The sequence below is a fragment of the Loa loa genome (genome assembly GCF_000183805.2).
Source record: "Loa loa unplaced genomic scaffold supercont3.30, whole genome shotgun sequence".
Taxonomy (NCBI): domain Eukaryota; kingdom Metazoa; phylum Nematoda; class Chromadorea; order Rhabditida; family Onchocercidae; genus Loa; species Loa loa.
The window spans coordinates 148,226-166,975 of record NW_018108210.1 but is presented as its reverse complement, the minus strand read 5'-3'; the positions used below and the strand labels follow the sequence as shown (position 1 = coordinate 166,975).

The following is an 18,750-nucleotide window of genomic DNA, read 5'->3' as shown; positions in this document are numbered from 1 at the left end:
GCTTAATAATTGACTAAATTTATATTTTGGAGTATCTATGAACGCGTAACTCGTGCACTCGTTAAATAAAATTTTGGATTGGTACATGGAAAAGACTTTTTTTTAGGTATTTGAATAATGAATACCAAGATTTTCAATCAAAATTCCTTATTGCGGTAATGCATCCCTACATTCATTCCATTTGCGTAGTTTATTAAACATCTGCCCTATGCTTCCTCTTAAAATTATATCAGGAGTACCGGATTGTAAACTTTAATTTGGTTCTTTTGTGATGGGCATCATTATTAAATAAGCCGATAGTGGTACATTTGCTGATTTCAGGAGTGCCCACTGCTCCATTCTTGGTTGATAATGTTTTGTCCGAGTTCTCATAAGTATTCCAGAAGTATCACTGCCACGTCATCTGCCAAGAAATTTCATCATGAAATCATACTCATCTCTTAAAAATGAAACTTCATTATCTCATAATTATTGCACGTATTTAAAACATTTGATTGCTTAGTATTTTATGTTTGTACTGGAATCTTGACACGGAGAAGTAGGAAATCAGTTTAGAGATACATCTGTGCTTGTTCTATTAGTTACCTGTAACGGGAATAGCCACCGGATGGATGCAGAAGGATTTCGCTCAATTTATCGATTTGGGTGTAAATGTTGCAAGTCGTCAGGCTTTTTTGTGGTTGAGTAATGATAAGGCGGTAGGTGTCGGGAAAACCGGAATAACACAAACCGGAATGATTGTGTTCTAAAATTATTTGACCCTAGGCCAAATAACCTCATGTTTACGTTTATTTCGACAGTGACAAATGTCGGGAAACCAAAGAAATTATAATATGTTAAGGTATTTGTTGTTTAGAATATTGCAGAGATCTTATATGCATCTTGTACACAGCTGTCAGAATATTGTAATCTTGTACACATCTTATACGCAGCTATTGGAGCATCTTATATGCCGTTTTGTTTATGTTATCCACACCCCGATTTTTGACACTGGCTCCTCCTAGCGTTGTACCCTTTCGTCTTTACAAGAATAAAGTTTCGGTTTAACTGTGCTATCGTTACCAGTCATATCCAACGGCGTCACTTTTCATTACGGATTACTTTGCTTCCTAGAGATCGAAATTGTTCTTAACCCATTTCTTATCAATTCAAAGGGATCCTTTTTCGATAGTGGGATGGGGAAAGAACCTGGATTATGTCATCGCGTTTGGTTCGGATCATGTACGAGATGTTACACTTTCAAACGCTTAGTAGAAGGATTCTTGCAGAAAAAAGTTCTGAGGAATTTTGTGCAGGTAGCTAATTTCATTAAAGGGGCAAGCATTTTTAAAAGTAAAAAATGAATTTCTCAATTGAATAAAATAATGGAAATGTTGCAAGGATATGAACTGTTTCGAAAAAGTAATATGATGGAAGAAACATTGATTTTTTTATCAGCCTTTGATATATTATGCAAAGTGCCTGCAAAAACTTGAGAAACTAAACATTCGCTATGCAAGTTTGATGTCGGAAGAGAGACAGAAGGGAATGGAAGGAACATATATGAAAGAACTGATCGAATTCATCAGTCCCCACTATGTAGATCCGTGATGGAAGTGAAATGGACGAGCAAGGAAGAACAACAGGATCGGAAGAATGAAGGAAATAACGGGAATTGGCGGTGAACGAGAGCTTGTGCCGACTGAAAAATAAATTTCTGATAAACAGTTCAGGTTGGTTTTATCTAGCCAGTAAGAAAAGGTAGGTTTTGGAAGTAATTTTCCGTTATCACTGCTGCTCAAATAGCCCATTCCTTGCACTAGCTCACATTGTTCAGATATAATTTTAAGTTGTAATAAGTGAAAAAAGAGAGAGAAAAATGTTGGGAAAAGTCGTGGTAAAGGGAAAGGAGAGAGAAAAATGTTGGAAAAAAGGAGAAATATCAGAAAAAAAGAAGAAATTGGGGAAAGCAGTCAATTTGACTCTTGCAAATTATGCAAGATTTACTATCATTTTTCACAGAAAACAATTTCTCAAAGTTATTTTAGTTTGGAGTATGATTGTGTGGAAAATCAGTACAGAAAAGGTGTTGATTTAATGAAAGGTTGGGAATATTTGGTCAGTAAGCCAGAAAATGTGTGCCAAGTAATGGACCAAACGAACGACATGGCTTATATTTGTTGCAAAAGGGTAGAGAGCAAAATGGTGAATTGTGCTGGTTGTTTAATTTTGTATTCATCATGTCAAAAAATTGAGTTCGGTTAGACGGTATCAAAAAAGAGATAATTTACTACTATTCATAAATCTCCAGGAAATATTCAGGACAGTTTTGGAATTCAAAAGTATGTCCCTCGTGGATTTGTATTCCAGTAAATTTCAAACGTTGGTTTCAGCTGATTTAATTAACAAGTTAGAGATGATGAAAGCTGATGTTGTCTGAAATGTGTACAGGTACATTCGGAACTACCTAGTTAGTTGCAGGATACTTCTGGAATAAGTTCGGTTGTTCCAACTTCTTAAAAAAAGTTAGTTGCAGAATACTTCTGGAACAAGTTCGGTTGTTTCAACTAACTTAAAACTGGTTGCTAAACTTTCTGATTAATACAAAGTAGATGGTGAGCATGAAGGAATCGTACTAAAGACTATCAAAATTCCAGAAATATTTTATGTGCGGTCTTCACGTCACTAAAATTCAAAGCAAATCTAATTCCCTGTTTTGGACGTATTTTGTTAACATACGACCGTTATCACCCATTGACGAGAATAATAATGATTTAGACATTTGTAGTTACTTGAAGTAATTACAAGAAAATGAGTAAGGTTTCCAGTTAACTCTGTAAAAATCATTGCAGGGCACAAGGAAAGCAATCATTTGTTGCTATTACATGTGTACGATGATACCTCCAACCGGTGAATTAAAATTGGAAATGACTGAAAGCTCAAAAGTAAATATAAAAATTTATTTCTCGGGTGAGGACACATAGCTGTTCCCAAATTAACCTTCATTCCGAAGACTATCCCAGTTTTCGTGTCAAAGCTTTTTTCTCCTAATGGTATTTGATTTTGCTTTTCCATAAAGGTAAGTTTTTAATGTTAGGTTAGACTATGGATGTTCAGCGTCTTATTAATAGTTCGAACTTTTCTTTATTCTTATGTAACAATTTTGTTGATTTGTGCCCTCTTTAACCCCAATCAACCCAGTGAAACACACAAACAACCGACAACAGTAACAACAAAAACAATAAGATGATTTCTTGAACAAACTGTCGAAAGCTGTTACCAAAGTTTCCTTTTCTAATAGATACAGATGAATTATGTTTTCGAAATTTTTAGATCGATTTCGAAAAGAGCACCTTATTTAATTTTCGGCATCAGCCTTGTGGACTGCAAATGGAGATTCTACAGCAATATGTTCTGCCTTTACGATTACGACATCTTTTACAGGCTTGTCACTAGGCTTTATTGTTTTCGTATTCTCCATTTTCCTTATTACATTCATTCCATCAAGAATCTAAAAAGAAAGGAGTTAAAAAGAACTACGGGAAGGAAACCAAGGATACCTAATCAGCTACCATACCTTGCCGAAAACGACGTGTCTTCCATCGAGCCAAGGTGTTTTTTTAAAGTAATGAAGAACTGAGAACCGTTCGAATCTGGTCCGGCATTTGCCATGCTAAGCCATCCTGCACCATAATGCTTCAATTTGAAATTTTCATCAGCAAATTTCTCACCATAGATAGATTTACTGCCGGTACCATCACCCTGAAGCGAACATGTGTTAAGTAATGTCAAGGAGAGACGACAGTAAAAAGAGCAATATATCAAATAATTAGACAAAAAAATGTTTGTACAACTCTACGTTGGTGAAGTCTCCACCTTGTACCATGAAATCTTTGATAATTCGATGGAATTTCGAGCCAGTATATCCTTCCTGAAAATTTAAAAAGAAGTTAAGATAGTTTGTCTGTTAATAAAAATCCTTCAAGATTTTACGCTTGTAATCCATTGTTAATAAATCGCTTATAAAGAATTAACTAAACAGATTCGAAAAACGTTGTTTCCGTAATAAAAACTCAATTGGAGCAAAATACACTTACTCCTTCTGCTTTCTTTGATAACTGGATGAAGTTTTTTACAGTTTTCGGAACTGTCTTCCCAAATAAGCCAATTGTTATTGTGCCCGTTTCTTCATTTCCTATTTTTATCGTTAAAACAACCTACAGAACTACGCTTTTAAAACATTATTGAAAGACGATTTTTCATATTTTGAAAACACTCAAACAGAATCAATAGTAAGGAAATGCTATATAAGCAGGAAGGAAGAAAAAGAAGGGAAGAAAAGGAATAATTAGAAATAACTCAATCAATAGGTTGTACTGCTTCTTACATGAAATTACATATACCCTGACACATACATGATGTTAGCAATATTCGTCATATTTGTAATATGCTTAGCAGTGCCTTTACCTTACTTTCACATTATACTTTTTTTGACCATTACGAGATCCGTCCCATAATTTTCCGATGCATTACAACGAAGTAGTGAAGGGAAAATAGCGACACAAAGATCATGCCATATTTACCTTGTCAGTCACTTTTGGCCCTTTTGGTTCATTGCCTGATTTCAGTGCAGCATAAATATTCAATATACATAATCCTAACATCAACAGGAATTCATAGTGCCAAACCATCTGGAGCTTATTTGTTATTCACGAAATACGCCTCGAACCAAATTTTTGGTACTCCTAGATAAGAAGTGTTATGAAATACTTCTAAAGAATTCGACGAAAACATAAACATGAAATTTATGTATTTTTAATAAAAAAAAACTGCATGGTACAGGTAATCCAACAAAGAGATATGAACAAACAGGTGAGAGTTCTACACAGCACAATTCATTTCTATTTCAAAGCTGTTTAAACAGTGAATATATATGTAATACGTCATATTTATCATCTTCCAAAAAATTAAATGAAAACTGGTGAAATTGATCCAAGTCTTAGCAAGTGTTCCGTCTATTTAGCTGGAAGTAGCGTATTCTATGAAGATGTATTCTTGATCTGACTTGTGTTCGTATATCCAGAATTTAGCTTCAATGAAGTTTACTGAATCTGCATTGTCAACACCAACTTTCTAAACTTCCAAGTGTGCAGATATACCTAACAAAAATTCAAGTCTAGTTCACATTCGTAAATACAAAATAGAGGTGTATAAAACTGCTACGAAGTGAAAAAGTATATTTCTTTTATAATAATTCTTTCTCTTCCAGGCATTACCACAATCTCAGGACAACGAAGGTAGAAAATGTAAAAACTTGGAGTGAATAAATGAAAGAGAACGTCACATTGCTAAGCAATTAAACTAGAGTAAAGAATGTATGCATTTTATTGATACTTATATTAAAACAATATAAACACAAGGGCAAATGGTTTTATCACTTAACTGTTGACAAATTTCCGGAATGAATACAGCTTTAACATTTTTACTAAGGTTGATAATAAACGTAAATAATATTGACAGTAACATTCGCTGCATTACCTGAACAACTTCTACTTTTATGGTAGCATCAAAAGCAACATTACATCGTTAACGTCTTCAATCTGAGGATGCCTTTTAATAGATATCAAAGTAGATATTCCTCCAAGTTTTGAAATCTCCAGGTATTTCGAAGGAATGACATGCTATTTTTCCTGTTACATAAGCAACTAAATACGATATTTCGTTTTATTGATGAAAACGCAAACCTTACATGATCACCACTACTTTTACTGAGTTACCAAAAATCAATGAAGTAACGAATGGGAGAATCGGTGTAAAAGCACAGCGAATAGACCAGTCCCAAAAATGCAACCGAGAGTGCCACAAGGAAAAGCGCTGTTCGCAAATAAGCAAATACAGTGGCATGTTGCACGCTGCGCAAACGAACACCACATGTCATAGCCACTGCAGCAGCCATAAGGAAAATATCACTACACTACAAATGCTCTCCTTGCTGATTCGCTCCACTGTTTAGTTGTTTGTTTATGAATTTTCAAATGCAAACAGTGCCTCTCTGCTATCAATCCGATCCCATCCGATCGTATAACTGTGACTTTCCTTTCTAGCTTTTTGCTACATAGCTTTGCGTGGGTGGGAATAAAGTTATAAAGTTCTCATTTCCTCTTTTCATAGCATTCAGCAGATATTTATGGAACCACTGACCGATCTACTTTACGTTAAAAACCTAACACAAATAACTTGTAAGATAAGTTGGAGTAAAAGAAACGATACCTGATCGAAGGGTTCAGTCGTGATGACGTCTGCTAAATGGTTCGCAGTCCATATGAGAAATGCTATCAGAATTGATCCAAACAGGATTACAACTGCACTTGCTGTACGCCAAATAATGCTTGTTGGTGTTTGCAGCAAGCAAAGAATAGCACCAAGTGCATAGACAGGAACGCATATCCACCAGTCTTCATCATTCTGAAATAATAAGATGCAAGATTTCTTACCCAGCATGTCGGAATGTCACTGAACAAATGAATCAAACGTTTTTGGCAGTTGCACTTCCCATTTGCTGATAAAATTTATGTATTAATTTGCATAGAAATTGCTGTTTAAGATTGGCAATGGGATGAGAATAAATGAAATTGATGAGAAGTACCTGAACTTGTGAAGCAGCCTTGTACAGAAGTAGGGAGCAAAGGGGTAATTCAAACCATCGAAAAGACATTCTATCACTGAAATACATGGGAGAAGGCGATAGTGTGCGTCCCGCTACAATTTCCGGTTCATCCATAGTTTTCCCGGCTGCTTCCACTTCACTCTTTTTTCAAGCAAATAGAAGAGAGTGAGAGAGACGGAGGAAAGGACGGACTTCTCTGAGTTGACGAATATATTTTCGAAGCAGAGGTGGTCGAGACAGGTTCGAGTGATAAGGTAAGGTGGATGACGAGATGCTTCTCTCTCTCTCCCTCCACTTTATTTTTATGGCAAATGGATGAACTGATATCTGAGACGTGAACAACAGGACCTAATTTGCGCTTTCCGTTTTTTACTCAATCCTGAAATACCACACTATGGGCATCTTTCACCTGGAAAGATACGACTATGTAGCCTACCATGTGATGGAAGTACCAATCTGATAAGGACACTTGCAGTGCAGTAACATTGGTCAGTGGAGTTCCTGTGAAGTGCTGTATGGAATGGTATTGAACACCATCGTCCTGGATGAATCGAGCGGGAGAGAACGCAGGGTCTCCGTAGACGACATCGCTACTTCATTTCTCGACACCTTTCTTGCCGCTGTATCACCCCAGCAGCATTATCAATATTTCCTCTGTTCGTAAAATTAGCGTCGCGTCATTCTTTTGTAAACCAACTTAGAAGTTTCATTATTTGCCGCTCTGAAATTAAAAGTTCTGAGCACCTAGCCTGCGATGTAGCTATCTAGCTATAGGCCTAACTTTCACACTCATCTCTCGTCTTTCCAACAAATTTTTTTAACGTGGCAAAGGACTTGATAAATCTTAGAACGATTGTTCGGGAACTACCAAGAACTATCTCAGAATTATCCCGGGTCGAATGGCTTTCAATGTACATTGCATTTCTTTAAAAGAAATTGAGTTTATATTTTAAACTTTATTAGTAAGATTTACTAGTCACTGCTTCGAGACATTAATTGTAGCGTTGCAAGTAAAACAACTTAGCCTAGCATCGCAAACTAAATACCGTCCTTTTGCAAATTTAGGTAGTCGTTCTAAAGGATTATTATCTCTGCCTCGGTGGTTTGCATGAATTAATTCAAAGTTTGCTAATAAGACTGAGAGATTATCCACTTTCTCTAAATACGATAACAGGATTCGGTTCAGTAAGACTTATCTCCCGGGAGGACCTCAGTTCTGAAGGATATTGTCTATGTCAGAAAAAAACATTTGTTTTAGATGAAGATGAAGATGGCGATCTCATAGCTGTGCGAACCAACGAAGAACTTGCTGCTATGCTGTCTTCATCGAGAATTCATCCACTGAGGATTCATTTAAGTTAGCCATAACACTTTTTAGAGACTAACTTACGTCATAAAGTAAAGAAAAAAAACATAACACATATATTGCTGCCAGCTCCGCTTTTCTCGGATTTCTCTTTTTTTTGGCTTATGATGTAGTCGACAAGTTGATTTTTGATGGTTTTTCAAAGCTATTTTATAAAACCGAAGGCTCTAATAAATTAAATTAACAATTGTTACCAGTTTCGCGAAATAAGCCGCTTTTGGATGGTAATTTAGCAAACATTATGCCGAATATGTTGAAGCGACTTGATACTATTGGATTCGGTTGTTCTGGCACTGTTTATAAGTTAGTTTTTTTTTTACCAATCGATCAGGAAGAAAAAGAAAAAAGCAGAAGTAGACGACTCATATAAGCCTTTCCAAATCTTAATCATTAAGAAATGAAGTCCTGCTTTCAGAGCCTTAGACATGGAACATGATCGAATTGTGGCATTGAAATGTATCGCTGTTGATGATTGTGCAGAACATCTTGTTGCTCGAGAGGTACAGCTTCTCAGAAAGGTGTCCACTCTAATTCTTTATAAACCTACTTCCCATTACAAACGTTTCAGACGAGGATTGCAAAACTACCTTTTTTCTCAAAGAATTCGAATTCAAAAACAAGTCAAGCTATTAAAAGCCTGCATGTCTTCTCTAAGAACTGTCTCATTATCTGAAGTGAATGTCTAATCTAGTGGTTCCCTGGTCGACGAGACTAAAATGTGGTCTGCAACGGCAGCAGGCATTGAGCAGGAAACAGGCGGGAATTGTCCTTATTAATGTTTGATAAACAATTACGTTGAAGGTTTTGATTAAAGTTTATTTTCAAATTGACGAAATTTATTATTTTTGAACATTGTGATCCCTGCTACAAAGTGGTCCCTGATTAAGAAAAGGTTGGAAACCGCTATATGAAAGAGTGCATTTCTAGACTCCAATCAGTCTTAACAAGATATCAATAAGCGCTGCTAAATCAAACTCAAATTAATGAGGTGGAAAAGAAGTTATTCCGTTGTTTGCAGTTTCAAATGAAAAGCAGTCTTGATCTTGCTTAAATCACTGATTTTGTCTTGTACAGTATTCTTGCAGTCCATACATTGTGAATTTCTTATCGGCTGCACTACTTGATGGCGAACTATGCTTATATATGGAATTCATGGATGGTGGGTCATTGGATCGTTATAAAAAATTGCCTGTTTCGGTACTTGTTCCTGCAGTTGTTTCCATTATCTGCGGACTTCATCATCTTTGGACCTACAAAGTGATGCACAGAGGTCAATTTTTTTCTTATTATAAAATAGGTATGGAGGATTTTTCTGCTTCATTTCACCTTTTTTTTACTTACCGATTTTTCGTAATTTAAAATACGTGTAGAAACGCTGGAACTAAATCTGTGGATATTTCTTATCCCTTTGTTTCAAAAAAAATTTTTCAGTGAACGAAAAAAATGATTCTTAGTGGCGAACAATTTTTGTGCCCCCGCTGTAGACAGGGATTATAAAGTTTTCTTGTTTGTCATTCAAAAGTTATAGATATAAAGCCAAGCAACATATTGGTGAACACGCACGGTGACGTCAAAATATCTGATTTCGGAGTTTCGAAACAACTGGAGAGATCTGTAGCTTGCAGTTTTGTCGGCACCAGTGCATACATGGCTCCGGAACGTATACAAGGCGGTCCTTACAGGTATTTCTGCATATCTAAATTATTCAAATGGCATAATTTTTCAACGCTAAAAGTGAAGCTTAAACATCTCCAGATTAATTGGTTTTCTAATATAAACTGAAGAATTGCTTTTATGATAGCAACTTGAATGATTTAAAACAATCAAAAGAAAAGCTGAGACGAAAAATTCTTTTGGGCTAAAGTGTTTTCTCATGAAAAGCGTTAAGATTAAAAACAAAATTGAGACTTCGCATTCTTTGCTTGCATACTTCACGTTCCAGCTAGTTTTTTTCTCTTCAATTTCCCATTCATTATCATGATTAAATTTAATCCAATCTTTTCAGAATATGTTCGGATATATGGAGCTTTGGTTTGACGGTATGTGAGCTGGCTCTTGGGAAATTTCCGTTAGTAATGAGCACTTGTAAAAATGTTTCTGCTGCAGTGGAAGCTATTTTTGACAAGAATTTTGATATTATGGGTTCTTTTGATGTTGAACATCTTCCAGTTGACTTTGTGGATGTACTGAAGAATTGGTGTGTGTGTATGTGTTTAATAGTTATTTTGGTTACATCTTTAGGGCTGTAAACAACGACGAAGAAAAAAAACATTTTTTAGAAACAAGAAGACACAGAAAGGAATAGTTTTAAATCACTGTCGTCCGTAGTTTAATGAATGGTGATTTAATTTAATGTCCCAGAGATCATTTTGCTTTTGAATGCTTATTACATACTTTCCAGAAAGTATCGCATTGCTTTCATAGTGTTGAATAAATCTCAGAAGGCGAGTATCACTGGAAGCATGAAATTCTGATGAATAGAGGCTGTAGATTATGCATTTCTGCTAGTTTAAAGGGACCTGTGACTTTTACTTATTCGGTTGATTATTCCACTACTCAAACTGAAAGTTACAGCGTTATTGTGGACGAAACAAAACGATGGAAACATGAAGACCTTCTTGATTGTTCATTCGTCCGGTTGAACATCCCTGTAGATCTACGTCCCGTTGCGCAATTCGTTAGTGCGGCCATTTCCTGAGCAAACGCAAACTGTGATGTGTCGATTTCCTTTTCCAATTCATACTTGAAATGGCGCTCAATTTAATGTTGTTTGGGAAATTTCGAAATAAACCAATCGTTATCTCAATATCATTGTCAAATACGGCTAATATAATCCGATGTTGTTTGGAGCGTTATAGTCTTAGATGCATCCATTTGCAAAACATTTTGTGTACTCGACTTCTGTTTCACACATTCATATGCAAGCAAATGCTGGTTGTCAAAACTGTCATACGCTTGAAATTGATGTGGTTTTGCGCGGACGGGAGACCATAGCCAACTCTGAGCAAAGTAGCGCCTATATGTATGTTAAGGATCTGAATCTATTTTTTTAGAATGAGGCGCGATGCCTGTTGAAGGCCTTTCTCATCTTCCTTTATTCAGTTCAAAAGTTATGTTATAGTGTGGGTAGTTTAAGCATTAAAGAGTGTGACACTTTGTTACACATAGCTGCCAAGGGAAATGATAGTCAACAGTTCAAATAATAAACTGATAGTAATCGTCACTAAATGCATTATGAATTGTTTTATGCTTTATGTTAGGTTATAAGTTAGCAGCATGATCAAATATTCAACATAATGATTTACGCCCCGCTATTATTAACTATCTATTTTGTCGTCTGTTCAACGAATGACTTGGTGAAGATTGATGAAAAGCCTCCAAGAGATGAGGATTCCTTGTGAGTACTTTGAAATAAATCCGTTTCATCGTTATAGTGGCCGTAGAATATCTAGGAACATCTTGTATTTCCTTATCAGAGCTTTCAAGATAGAATAAATCCGATAACTTGTGTTATTGGGAATTGGGTGAAGTAATAAATAGTCCAAACATGAAACCTGTGATTTATCGAACTTAAAAATGACTGCCTTCATGTAATGTATTCAGAGTTCCTTTTTATAGTTGCGGTAAAGCAGATTGTTCATTGTACGGTTCTTGCCTGGATTGCAAATTTCCCGAATGTGATTACGGAGCCATACTAACTTTGAATTGCACCACAAAGAGACAGTGCGCTGGTCAGTATACACTACAGAAAGAAGCGAAGTGCCGATATTGTTGGCAGACCGATATTGCGGAGCACCACTGCGCTCCGGTATCACTTTATCATTAAAACTTTTTGATGCCTGAAATCAAATAAGGTATCCCTTGCTATTAGATCGAACATTGAAGGTAAGAAACTGTTCGACACTGGCTACTCGACTGTTTCGCACGACGTGTCAAGTACATCAGTGGGTCATATGCAAAGGTAGACGAGCTTTCCACAAGAATGTGAGGTGCGTTTACTGCAAATAAACTTTCGAAGATTGATGGAACATCTTATTCATCTTATTTTTACGTTCTGAATCACTAACGTTGCAAATCGTGACTATACTAATATTTGTTTAAGGATTATGTAGTTGAGTGTAGCCGCACTGGCGTACCAGTTAAAGACTTACTATAACTGTAACTTGTGTCTCTGGCGACATTTTTTTTTCTAAAGGCGTGCAAAAATACAGGTTGCAGAATTTGAACCAGTATATTTGCCTTCTATGATTCATAGACTCACTTTTAGATGCAACTGGTCCTCAGGATATAGCTGGTGGAAAGCGATGTTCCTTTCAGTTACACTTGGAGGCTTTGGTGCAGATCGTTTTTATCTGGGAATGTGGAAAAGTGCAATAGGAAAATTATTCAGCTTTGGTGGCTTGGGTATTTGGACATTTGTAGATGTTGTTTTGATCGGTGTTGGTTATATTGGGCCAGCTGATGGTTCTCTTTACATTTAGTGGAAAAATATATCGTAAAGAAATTCAATAACGTAAATCATCATCCAGGGATTTTTAAACATTAGAAAGCAGAACTAGAGTGTCACACTGTTACGCATAGCTGTTGAGCAGAAATGTGCACTTTCATTAGTGAGTCTTGTTCATTATTTTTTTTGTTTAAGTTTTATGCTGTGGATAACTTAAGTTGTTACAACGGGAATTTCCTTGTTTCTTCCGTGCTTATACATTATAATACATTCCTTCAGATCAAAAGCATCATTTAGTTGAGTAATTTAGTTGTTATTTGTGATGTACGCAGTCTCGAAGCATTGCCTGAATGTTCTCGAAACTCGATGCAGCCTTTTTCATTGACTGCACTGTTCTGAAATATGACTTGTTGCCCAGAATGCATAGTATGAAGTAATGCCGTGAACGGTTTTCCATACTCCATTCCTAAGGTGTTTACAATAAAATGTGATATGACTTACAAAAGAACGTTGTCCAAGTCGAAACATGCACCTTGGAGACGGGAATTCAAATCAATCATTGTATATTTTCGAGCCACAAGCACAGGTAAAGTTTTCCCAACATGTTCCTGCAAATATGTTTTTTTAAGATAGTTTTTAAACTTAATTTTCCTGGATTTTAATTTTGAGTTTTTTATGGAATCGGAATTTCAATCCCGCAGATTTGTAAAACTGAAGTTCAAGTGAAAGAAAATTCACAGGCTTGTATTTCATGGGTTTTCCGTGAGTACCTGACACTTTTTTGATCCCATGACTTTTTTTCGTCTAATTATGTTTTCAATAAGCTAATGATTCGTAAAAATACAGCGAACTTAGCGGTAAAAACAAAGCAGTATAGTAGAAAAGTGACTGCCTCACCGCAGTCGATGTTTTGATATAACGGAAGTTTTCCATGCAGAGGAATAAATATTGTCCAGATTTATGTATTTGGAAATGAATTATTGCTAAATATGTTCTGTGAAAGCGATTTATGAAAGAAAGAGAAGTAAGCTTATGTGGATTTCAGGTACTTCACGAATTTCCTTTGAATTTTGAATATGAGTTGAAATTACGTTCCTTCAATTTATAGGTGTAATTTATCCAACATACGTGTAATCGATATAGGGCTAACGATGGGTCGTGATCAACAATATGCGCACTCTCCGATAGGCGTTCCGCCACTAGAAAAATACACTTGTATGTATGAAATTAATAAACAGAGGTGTTGAAATTTAGCAAGAAAAACTGAAATGAAGTAAGCATTCTTTTCCCTTATGAAATTCTGCAGCACTTGGCGTTAATATGTACTCAAAGAACTTACGTATGCGGCAACGTGCTTGCAGCTCCTTTGACGCCATTCAGCTTTGCATTCTACAAATGAATTTTGCTCTTTGATTTAATATTCAAAAATCAATGCAAAGAAATAATTACAAGAGCACTCGTTATTCCTTATAAAATCACTCAGAAAACTGTAGTTCAAACCAATGGTCCAAACAGTCTTATAACTCCCGATCACGTTCTTCCAAGACACTAATCGCGCTACCTCTGTCTCAAAACAATATGATCAATGCAGAGCTACTTCAGAATAAGTTTCGAGACAAGTTGAAATATTTATCACTCTTTTAACATGAACATCACACAAATTCCATATTCAAATGACAAACAATCCAAAAATACGGCTGCAAACAAACACTGTAAGGTAGCATGAAGTGAACCAATCTATAACATTCATTAAAATTTTATTTTGGAATTTGAAAACAAATGGTTCATTTTTCAAAATAAAGCTATTTCAAATTCACATTCAAATCTCAAACATCACTGATCTCATACAGACAATGAACGTTCAACACTTTTTAACATTTTTCTTATGAAATACTTCATCTACGTATTCCTGCTCTAAGTCTTCCTTACTTTTCCTTTTATCTTGTTCAGCTTTTAGAAGCTCCTCTTTTACAACCGCCATATCCTCCCATTTTAAGCGATTTTCGAAGAAATTCAACATTTCCCAACGATCTCGTAATTTTCGTCGCTCTTCACAGGTTTCTTTCAGTCGCAACTTTAAATCGAGGGTTTCGACCTAAAATCAATAAAAACTTTTAAATTTCCTTGAAATTTCATTCGTAAGAACTAAAATTTTCGCTTAATTTTATACCAGGGAACGACTTCCAATTCAGAATCGATAGAGCGTCACTCGCAAATGGAATTATGTTCAAGTTTAATATTTTGCCTGAAATTACCTGAGCTCTGATAAGATCAGTACGATTTTGTATCCAGTTACGGAAGGCACTGCGTTGTATTTCTATCACGTTTTTCTCCTCCGTATTCTGTACAGCCTTTAAATGCTTCATGATCATATCTGATAATTTCTCGTCCGTGTTCTTCTTTTCAATCTTGTCGATTATTCCCTACAGAAGAATGATTCATAAAATCAAGATATTGGAATCGAAAAACATAAAATAGTAAAAACAAAAACAGAAAGTGGTAAAACGACCACTCCACACCCTTCCCGTTCAGAATTATACGATTGTCGGCAATATGTTTAGGACTTAGAAATATAACATTAATATCAAAACCCAACAGACAAACATTAGAATTCCCACCAAACCCAACAGGCAAATATTAGAATCCCCACCTATCACCAAAAACCTACAAGGTGACCATACGGAAATAGGTATACAAATCCCTTAAAGTCAAGTGCTGGATAAAACACCTTACTTGATTTCTACCAAATTTTCAAATTACTAACCTTTAATTCCTCTACAACATTCTCAGTAGGCTGTCTATCCTGCAGTTCTCTAATGTTATCTGTTTTAATCGTTAACTGCTCCAATCTGGACTGACAAATTGCAGCCGCAGATGAGAAGATATTTATCGTTTGCAGCAACTGTTTTGCCAAAACATAGTTGCCAAAAAATACATATCCTATTAGGCGAATATTTTTAGCTTCTTCTTCACTCAATGGAACGCAGTTACTAAACCAAAGTAGATTTTTCCCAATGAGTTGATCTGGATCGGTGAGATCGAAATGCATGTCGTTGTATTCGTTTTTTAAATATGGGAATTTGAAGGTCATCTATAATCTTTCGGTGCAAATCATATGAAACAAATATTCATAATTTGACTTTGAGTAGTTTAAAAGAAAATTAGTAGTCAGCATCGGTAATCTATCCTTCATTGTAATTGTTGAATTTAAGTAAATCATTTAAATAAAATCACCACAATTATCTAACTTTCAGCATAATGACCCGTATTTATGAGCTGCAATCTAATATGGATATAACAAACTTTGGTACCTGATAAATTGTTATCAAAAAACTGTTATACATAGACTGAAAAAATGACGCCTGAAATTTCTATTTGAGCAAAGTGAAATAACAGAAATTATCGCCCGGACGCACTTCGTCTTCATCTTCCACATGCCCTGTATTGTTTTCTGTTCCAGCAATATAATCCAGAGACGGAAGTTCCTCAAATACTCTTTGTCCAGTAGGCAATTCAGTCCACCTTAAACTGCTATAAATACATAGCCAGTTCAATAAAGTAGATTGGAACATTTCTTGAAGCATTACACAGCTGGCAACTCGTGCAGCATCTAGAAGCAGATCAATACTTATTGGTTAAGTAAACAGCTTCATATGATTTAATCAAGTGTTGAATGAGAACGAAATTTCAAAAATCATAATGAAGGATGATTTTAGTCCTTACCTGTGATTTTATCAGCTTCCAGAAAGTTATCTATAATTAGACAAGCTGAATGTTCATTCAAAAAAACTCCATAATTGATCTGAAAAGTCAGAAAACTGGTACATCGTAGTAACAGGCTTTATAAAATATTTTGGAATTACATGCACATTCGTTGGCAAAATTGCAAATACCGGGAAATATTGAGCTTATACAAGTTCGAAATAACAGTAGAAATAAGGAATACGAACAAGTGCCGCAATTTGAGTGATATTTTATGAGAATAAGTCGAGAAGACTTCAAAGAACCTCGGGAAGGACTACCATATCACTGACTTTTGCAGTAACGACAATCGAAGAAGTAAAAGATAAATGAATATAAATAACAAGTTCTGTCTAGTAAAACAAATGAGTAATAAATTATTATAATTTTTGCCATAATTTTCAAATGAGTAATAAATTATTATAATTTTTGAGAGCTGACAATGACACCTGATAATTGTAATTAGCAAACAATAACGACATAAGTCATACCTTCCTAAATCGAGTCCACTGCTGTGGAAATTGAGGGAAAGAATTATCTCCCTCTTCATTTCAAGTTCTTTAAAGAAGAGATTGCTTACAGGGTCAGTTAGAACTGCAAGAAGAATGTCGGTTTTGTGATGTTTCAGAAGCAGTCTGACAAGAGCATATTCTGTTGAAGGTAGCATCCTACCGGTCATTTCGATGTGTCGCAATTTGTATATAATTTTTAGTATATCATCTAGCTGATCCAACTCCTCTGCTATACAAACCGCTGCATCAACGTCCACCGCACTTCAAAACATCATTATCACAAATAAGGTAATCATAAAACACACGAAGAAATAAATCGAAGATATCTGTAGGAATTGGGATGAGTAGCATTTCATATTTCTTTTGGGATATTTTTAATTTATTTATCAATATGAATATATAAAAAACAGAAAAGAGCGCTATATAATAATTCACAAAAGAAATTATTTGTACTAAAAATTTCTTGCTCTCAAGTAGTGCAACCAATAGAAGCAAAATTTATTCACATAGTTCCAATTCGCCCTAAAATGGAACCCGAATGATAAGAGTACTCCAAGATATCACTAACAGATAGATGGGAAATAACTTGAGCAAACCTGGCTATTTTAGCGCTGACAAACTTCTTCTGTACAGCAGTAATCCATTCATATCCTCCGTCTATACCGAGTTCACTAAGTGCACTATGTCTACTACACCACTCTTCATTCAACGCAAATTTTTTCGATAATAAATGACGTTGAGCGACCAGTGAGCATCGAGCCGAACGACGCATTAGTACTAATAAACAATTAATCAACATCGTTCGATTTCAGTTATTCAGTGCCTAGAATAAGTTACGCCTGCATTGAATGCAACTGGACAACCGAGCCACGATCAATGCACGAGTTGCAAAAGCACCCATAATGATTAAAACTGTTCCACCACCATTAAAGCTATCTTTCTACCACGTTTCGTAAAAATCGCGTGCCGTTTCCTTCGTTAGAATTGCATTTCTGCATTACTAATAACCACCGACAATTCAGATGATCACTAAAACAAAAAACAGCAGGGATTAATATGTTTCTTTTGAAGCAAACAATACCAATGTAGCATATAGCTCTCTAGAAGCATACAGCTCCCAAAAAGTCTACTTCATTCTGCAATGCTTGATTCATCCAGGATTCTGTCTGACCCAGTGATTTATATTTAGAGATCAGTTTTAATAATACAGCAGTAAAAGTAACTAACTATTAAAGTGGTTTCACACTTTGCAAATGAAATTATGCCTTTATTCCAAAAAATGAATTAGTATGAAAAGAGGAACGAAATTAACATTTTCAATGAATGAAATAATCTGCTACACTCTCAGGAATTGACACTTCAAGTAGAAGTAACGATAGCTATAAAAAAAACTACCACATCAAAGCAATATCTCAAACTGATTAACAACTAATTTGCCGGCACAATCAACTATTCCTAACAATTACAAAACGATAAAATGAACTCATCTAGTTGCTTCACATCACCCTATGTTTTCGATAATCTCTTTGAAGTGCCTCATTTATTTACCGATTTAATACTTCCCGACTCAAAAGTAAAATAACATTAAGAAAATATATTGAGTATATTATTTCTGGAATGCTCATTTAATTATTTAGTTTTATACCTCAACTTAACATATTATATATTGAATAGTTATTATAAATATAAAGCTCCTCTTACTTGTTCCACCAGCGAATTAATAAATCAGAAATTCTGGAAACTAAAGTTTCAGAACAATTTCAGAGCCTTGCCAATTAATTTGTTCGTAAAATATCAACATTATCGGCATTCACGGAGGTAACGATGCAACCATTTAAGCATGAAAAGAAAAAGGTACATAATATATCTTTTTTAAGTGTGTCGTGAAAGCGAACAACATTGTTTCCGAAGGAATTGGTCTCCTGTAAAAAGTTGAATATATTAAACACTTGACGACAGTGAAATCTTTTCCCCGATGTAACTGATTTGATTTAGTGACCCCATATACTCTACATTATCTTCCTAAAAGACTTCCCAA

The 18,750-nt window shown here is 35.4% G+C and overlaps 8 protein-coding genes across 8 annotated transcripts; 4 read left to right on the top strand and 4 right to left on the bottom strand.

The window, feature by feature from the left end:
* Positions 1–1,589: 1,589 nt before the first annotated feature.
* Positions 1,590–2,963, top strand: LOAG_00141 (hypothetical protein; the record flags this gene model as incomplete). The annotated part of the gene is made up of 5 exons (XM_003135681.1): positions 1,590–1,660; positions 2,028–2,239; positions 2,302–2,321; positions 2,461–2,481; positions 2,832–2,963. 5 exons carry the CDS (start codon positions 1,590–1,592, stop codon positions 2,961–2,963), a joined length of 456 nt encoding a protein of 151 aa, XP_003135729.1.
* A 374-nt stretch (positions 2,964–3,337) lies between these two features.
* LOAG_00140 (CYN-5 protein) lies at positions 3,338–4,670 on the bottom strand (the record flags this gene model as incomplete). Its single annotated transcript, XM_003135680.1, has 5 exons — positions 3,338–3,464; positions 3,557–3,741; positions 3,839–3,910; positions 4,077–4,196; positions 4,563–4,670. 5 exons carry the CDS (start codon positions 4,668–4,670, stop codon positions 3,338–3,340), a joined length of 612 nt encoding a protein of 203 aa, XP_003135728.1.
* A 1,082-nt stretch (positions 4,671–5,752) lies between these two features.
* LOAG_00139 (hypothetical protein) lies at positions 5,753–6,760 on the bottom strand (the record flags this gene model as incomplete). Its single annotated transcript, XM_003135679.1, has 3 exons — positions 5,753–5,953; positions 6,250–6,444; positions 6,626–6,760. The coding sequence occupies 3 exons, from the start codon at positions 6,758–6,760 to the stop codon at positions 5,753–5,755; spliced, it is 531 nt and encodes a 176-aa protein (XP_003135727.1).
* Positions 6,761–7,166: 406 nt separating this feature from the next.
* Positions 7,167–8,250, top strand: LOAG_16947 (hypothetical protein; the record flags this gene model as incomplete). The annotated part of the gene is made up of 2 exons (XM_020449601.1): positions 7,167–7,302; positions 7,905–8,250. 2 exons carry the CDS (start codon positions 7,167–7,169, stop codon positions 8,006–8,008), a joined length of 240 nt encoding a protein of 79 aa, XP_020306848.1. The 3' UTR covers positions 8,009–8,250.
* A 328-nt stretch (positions 8,251–8,578) lies between these two features.
* Positions 8,579–10,710, top strand: LOAG_16946 (hypothetical protein; the record flags this gene model as incomplete). The annotated part of the gene is made up of 5 exons (XM_020449600.1): positions 8,579–8,813; positions 9,098–9,282; positions 9,541–9,694; positions 10,018–10,209; positions 10,587–10,710. Exons 2-5 carry the CDS (start codon positions 9,156–9,158, stop codon positions 10,708–10,710), a joined length of 597 nt encoding a protein of 198 aa, XP_020306847.1. The 5' UTR covers positions 8,579–8,813; positions 9,098–9,155.
* A 556-nt stretch (positions 10,711–11,266) lies between these two features.
* On the top strand, positions 11,267–13,031 carry LOAG_16945 (hypothetical protein). The gene is made up of 4 exons (XM_020449599.1): positions 11,267–11,409; positions 11,631–11,820; positions 11,898–12,001; positions 12,280–13,031. Exons 1-4 carry the CDS (start codon positions 11,309–11,311, stop codon positions 12,491–12,493), a joined length of 609 nt encoding a protein of 202 aa, XP_020306846.1. The 5' UTR covers positions 11,267–11,308; the 3' UTR covers positions 12,494–13,031.
* Positions 12,609–13,856, bottom strand: LOAG_00137 (hypothetical protein). The gene is made up of 4 exons (XM_003135677.2): positions 13,799–13,856; positions 13,588–13,658; positions 12,961–13,067; positions 12,609–12,854 (listed from the first exon to the last, which is right to left on the bottom strand). The coding sequence occupies exons 1-4, from the start codon at positions 13,833–13,835 to the stop codon at positions 12,773–12,775; spliced, it is 297 nt and encodes a 98-aa protein (XP_003135725.1). The 5' UTR covers positions 13,836–13,856; the 3' UTR covers positions 12,609–12,772.
* A 464-nt stretch (positions 13,857–14,320) lies between these two features.
* On the bottom strand, positions 14,321–17,484 carry LOAG_00136 (hypothetical protein; the record flags this gene model as incomplete). Its single annotated transcript, XM_003135676.2, has 7 exons — positions 14,321–14,554; positions 14,715–14,882; positions 15,224–15,550; positions 15,876–16,069; positions 16,183–16,261; positions 16,781–16,973; positions 17,309–17,484. 7 exons carry the CDS (start codon positions 17,482–17,484, stop codon positions 14,321–14,323), a joined length of 1,371 nt encoding a protein of 456 aa, XP_003135724.2.
* Positions 17,485–18,750: the final 1,266 nt, after the last annotated feature.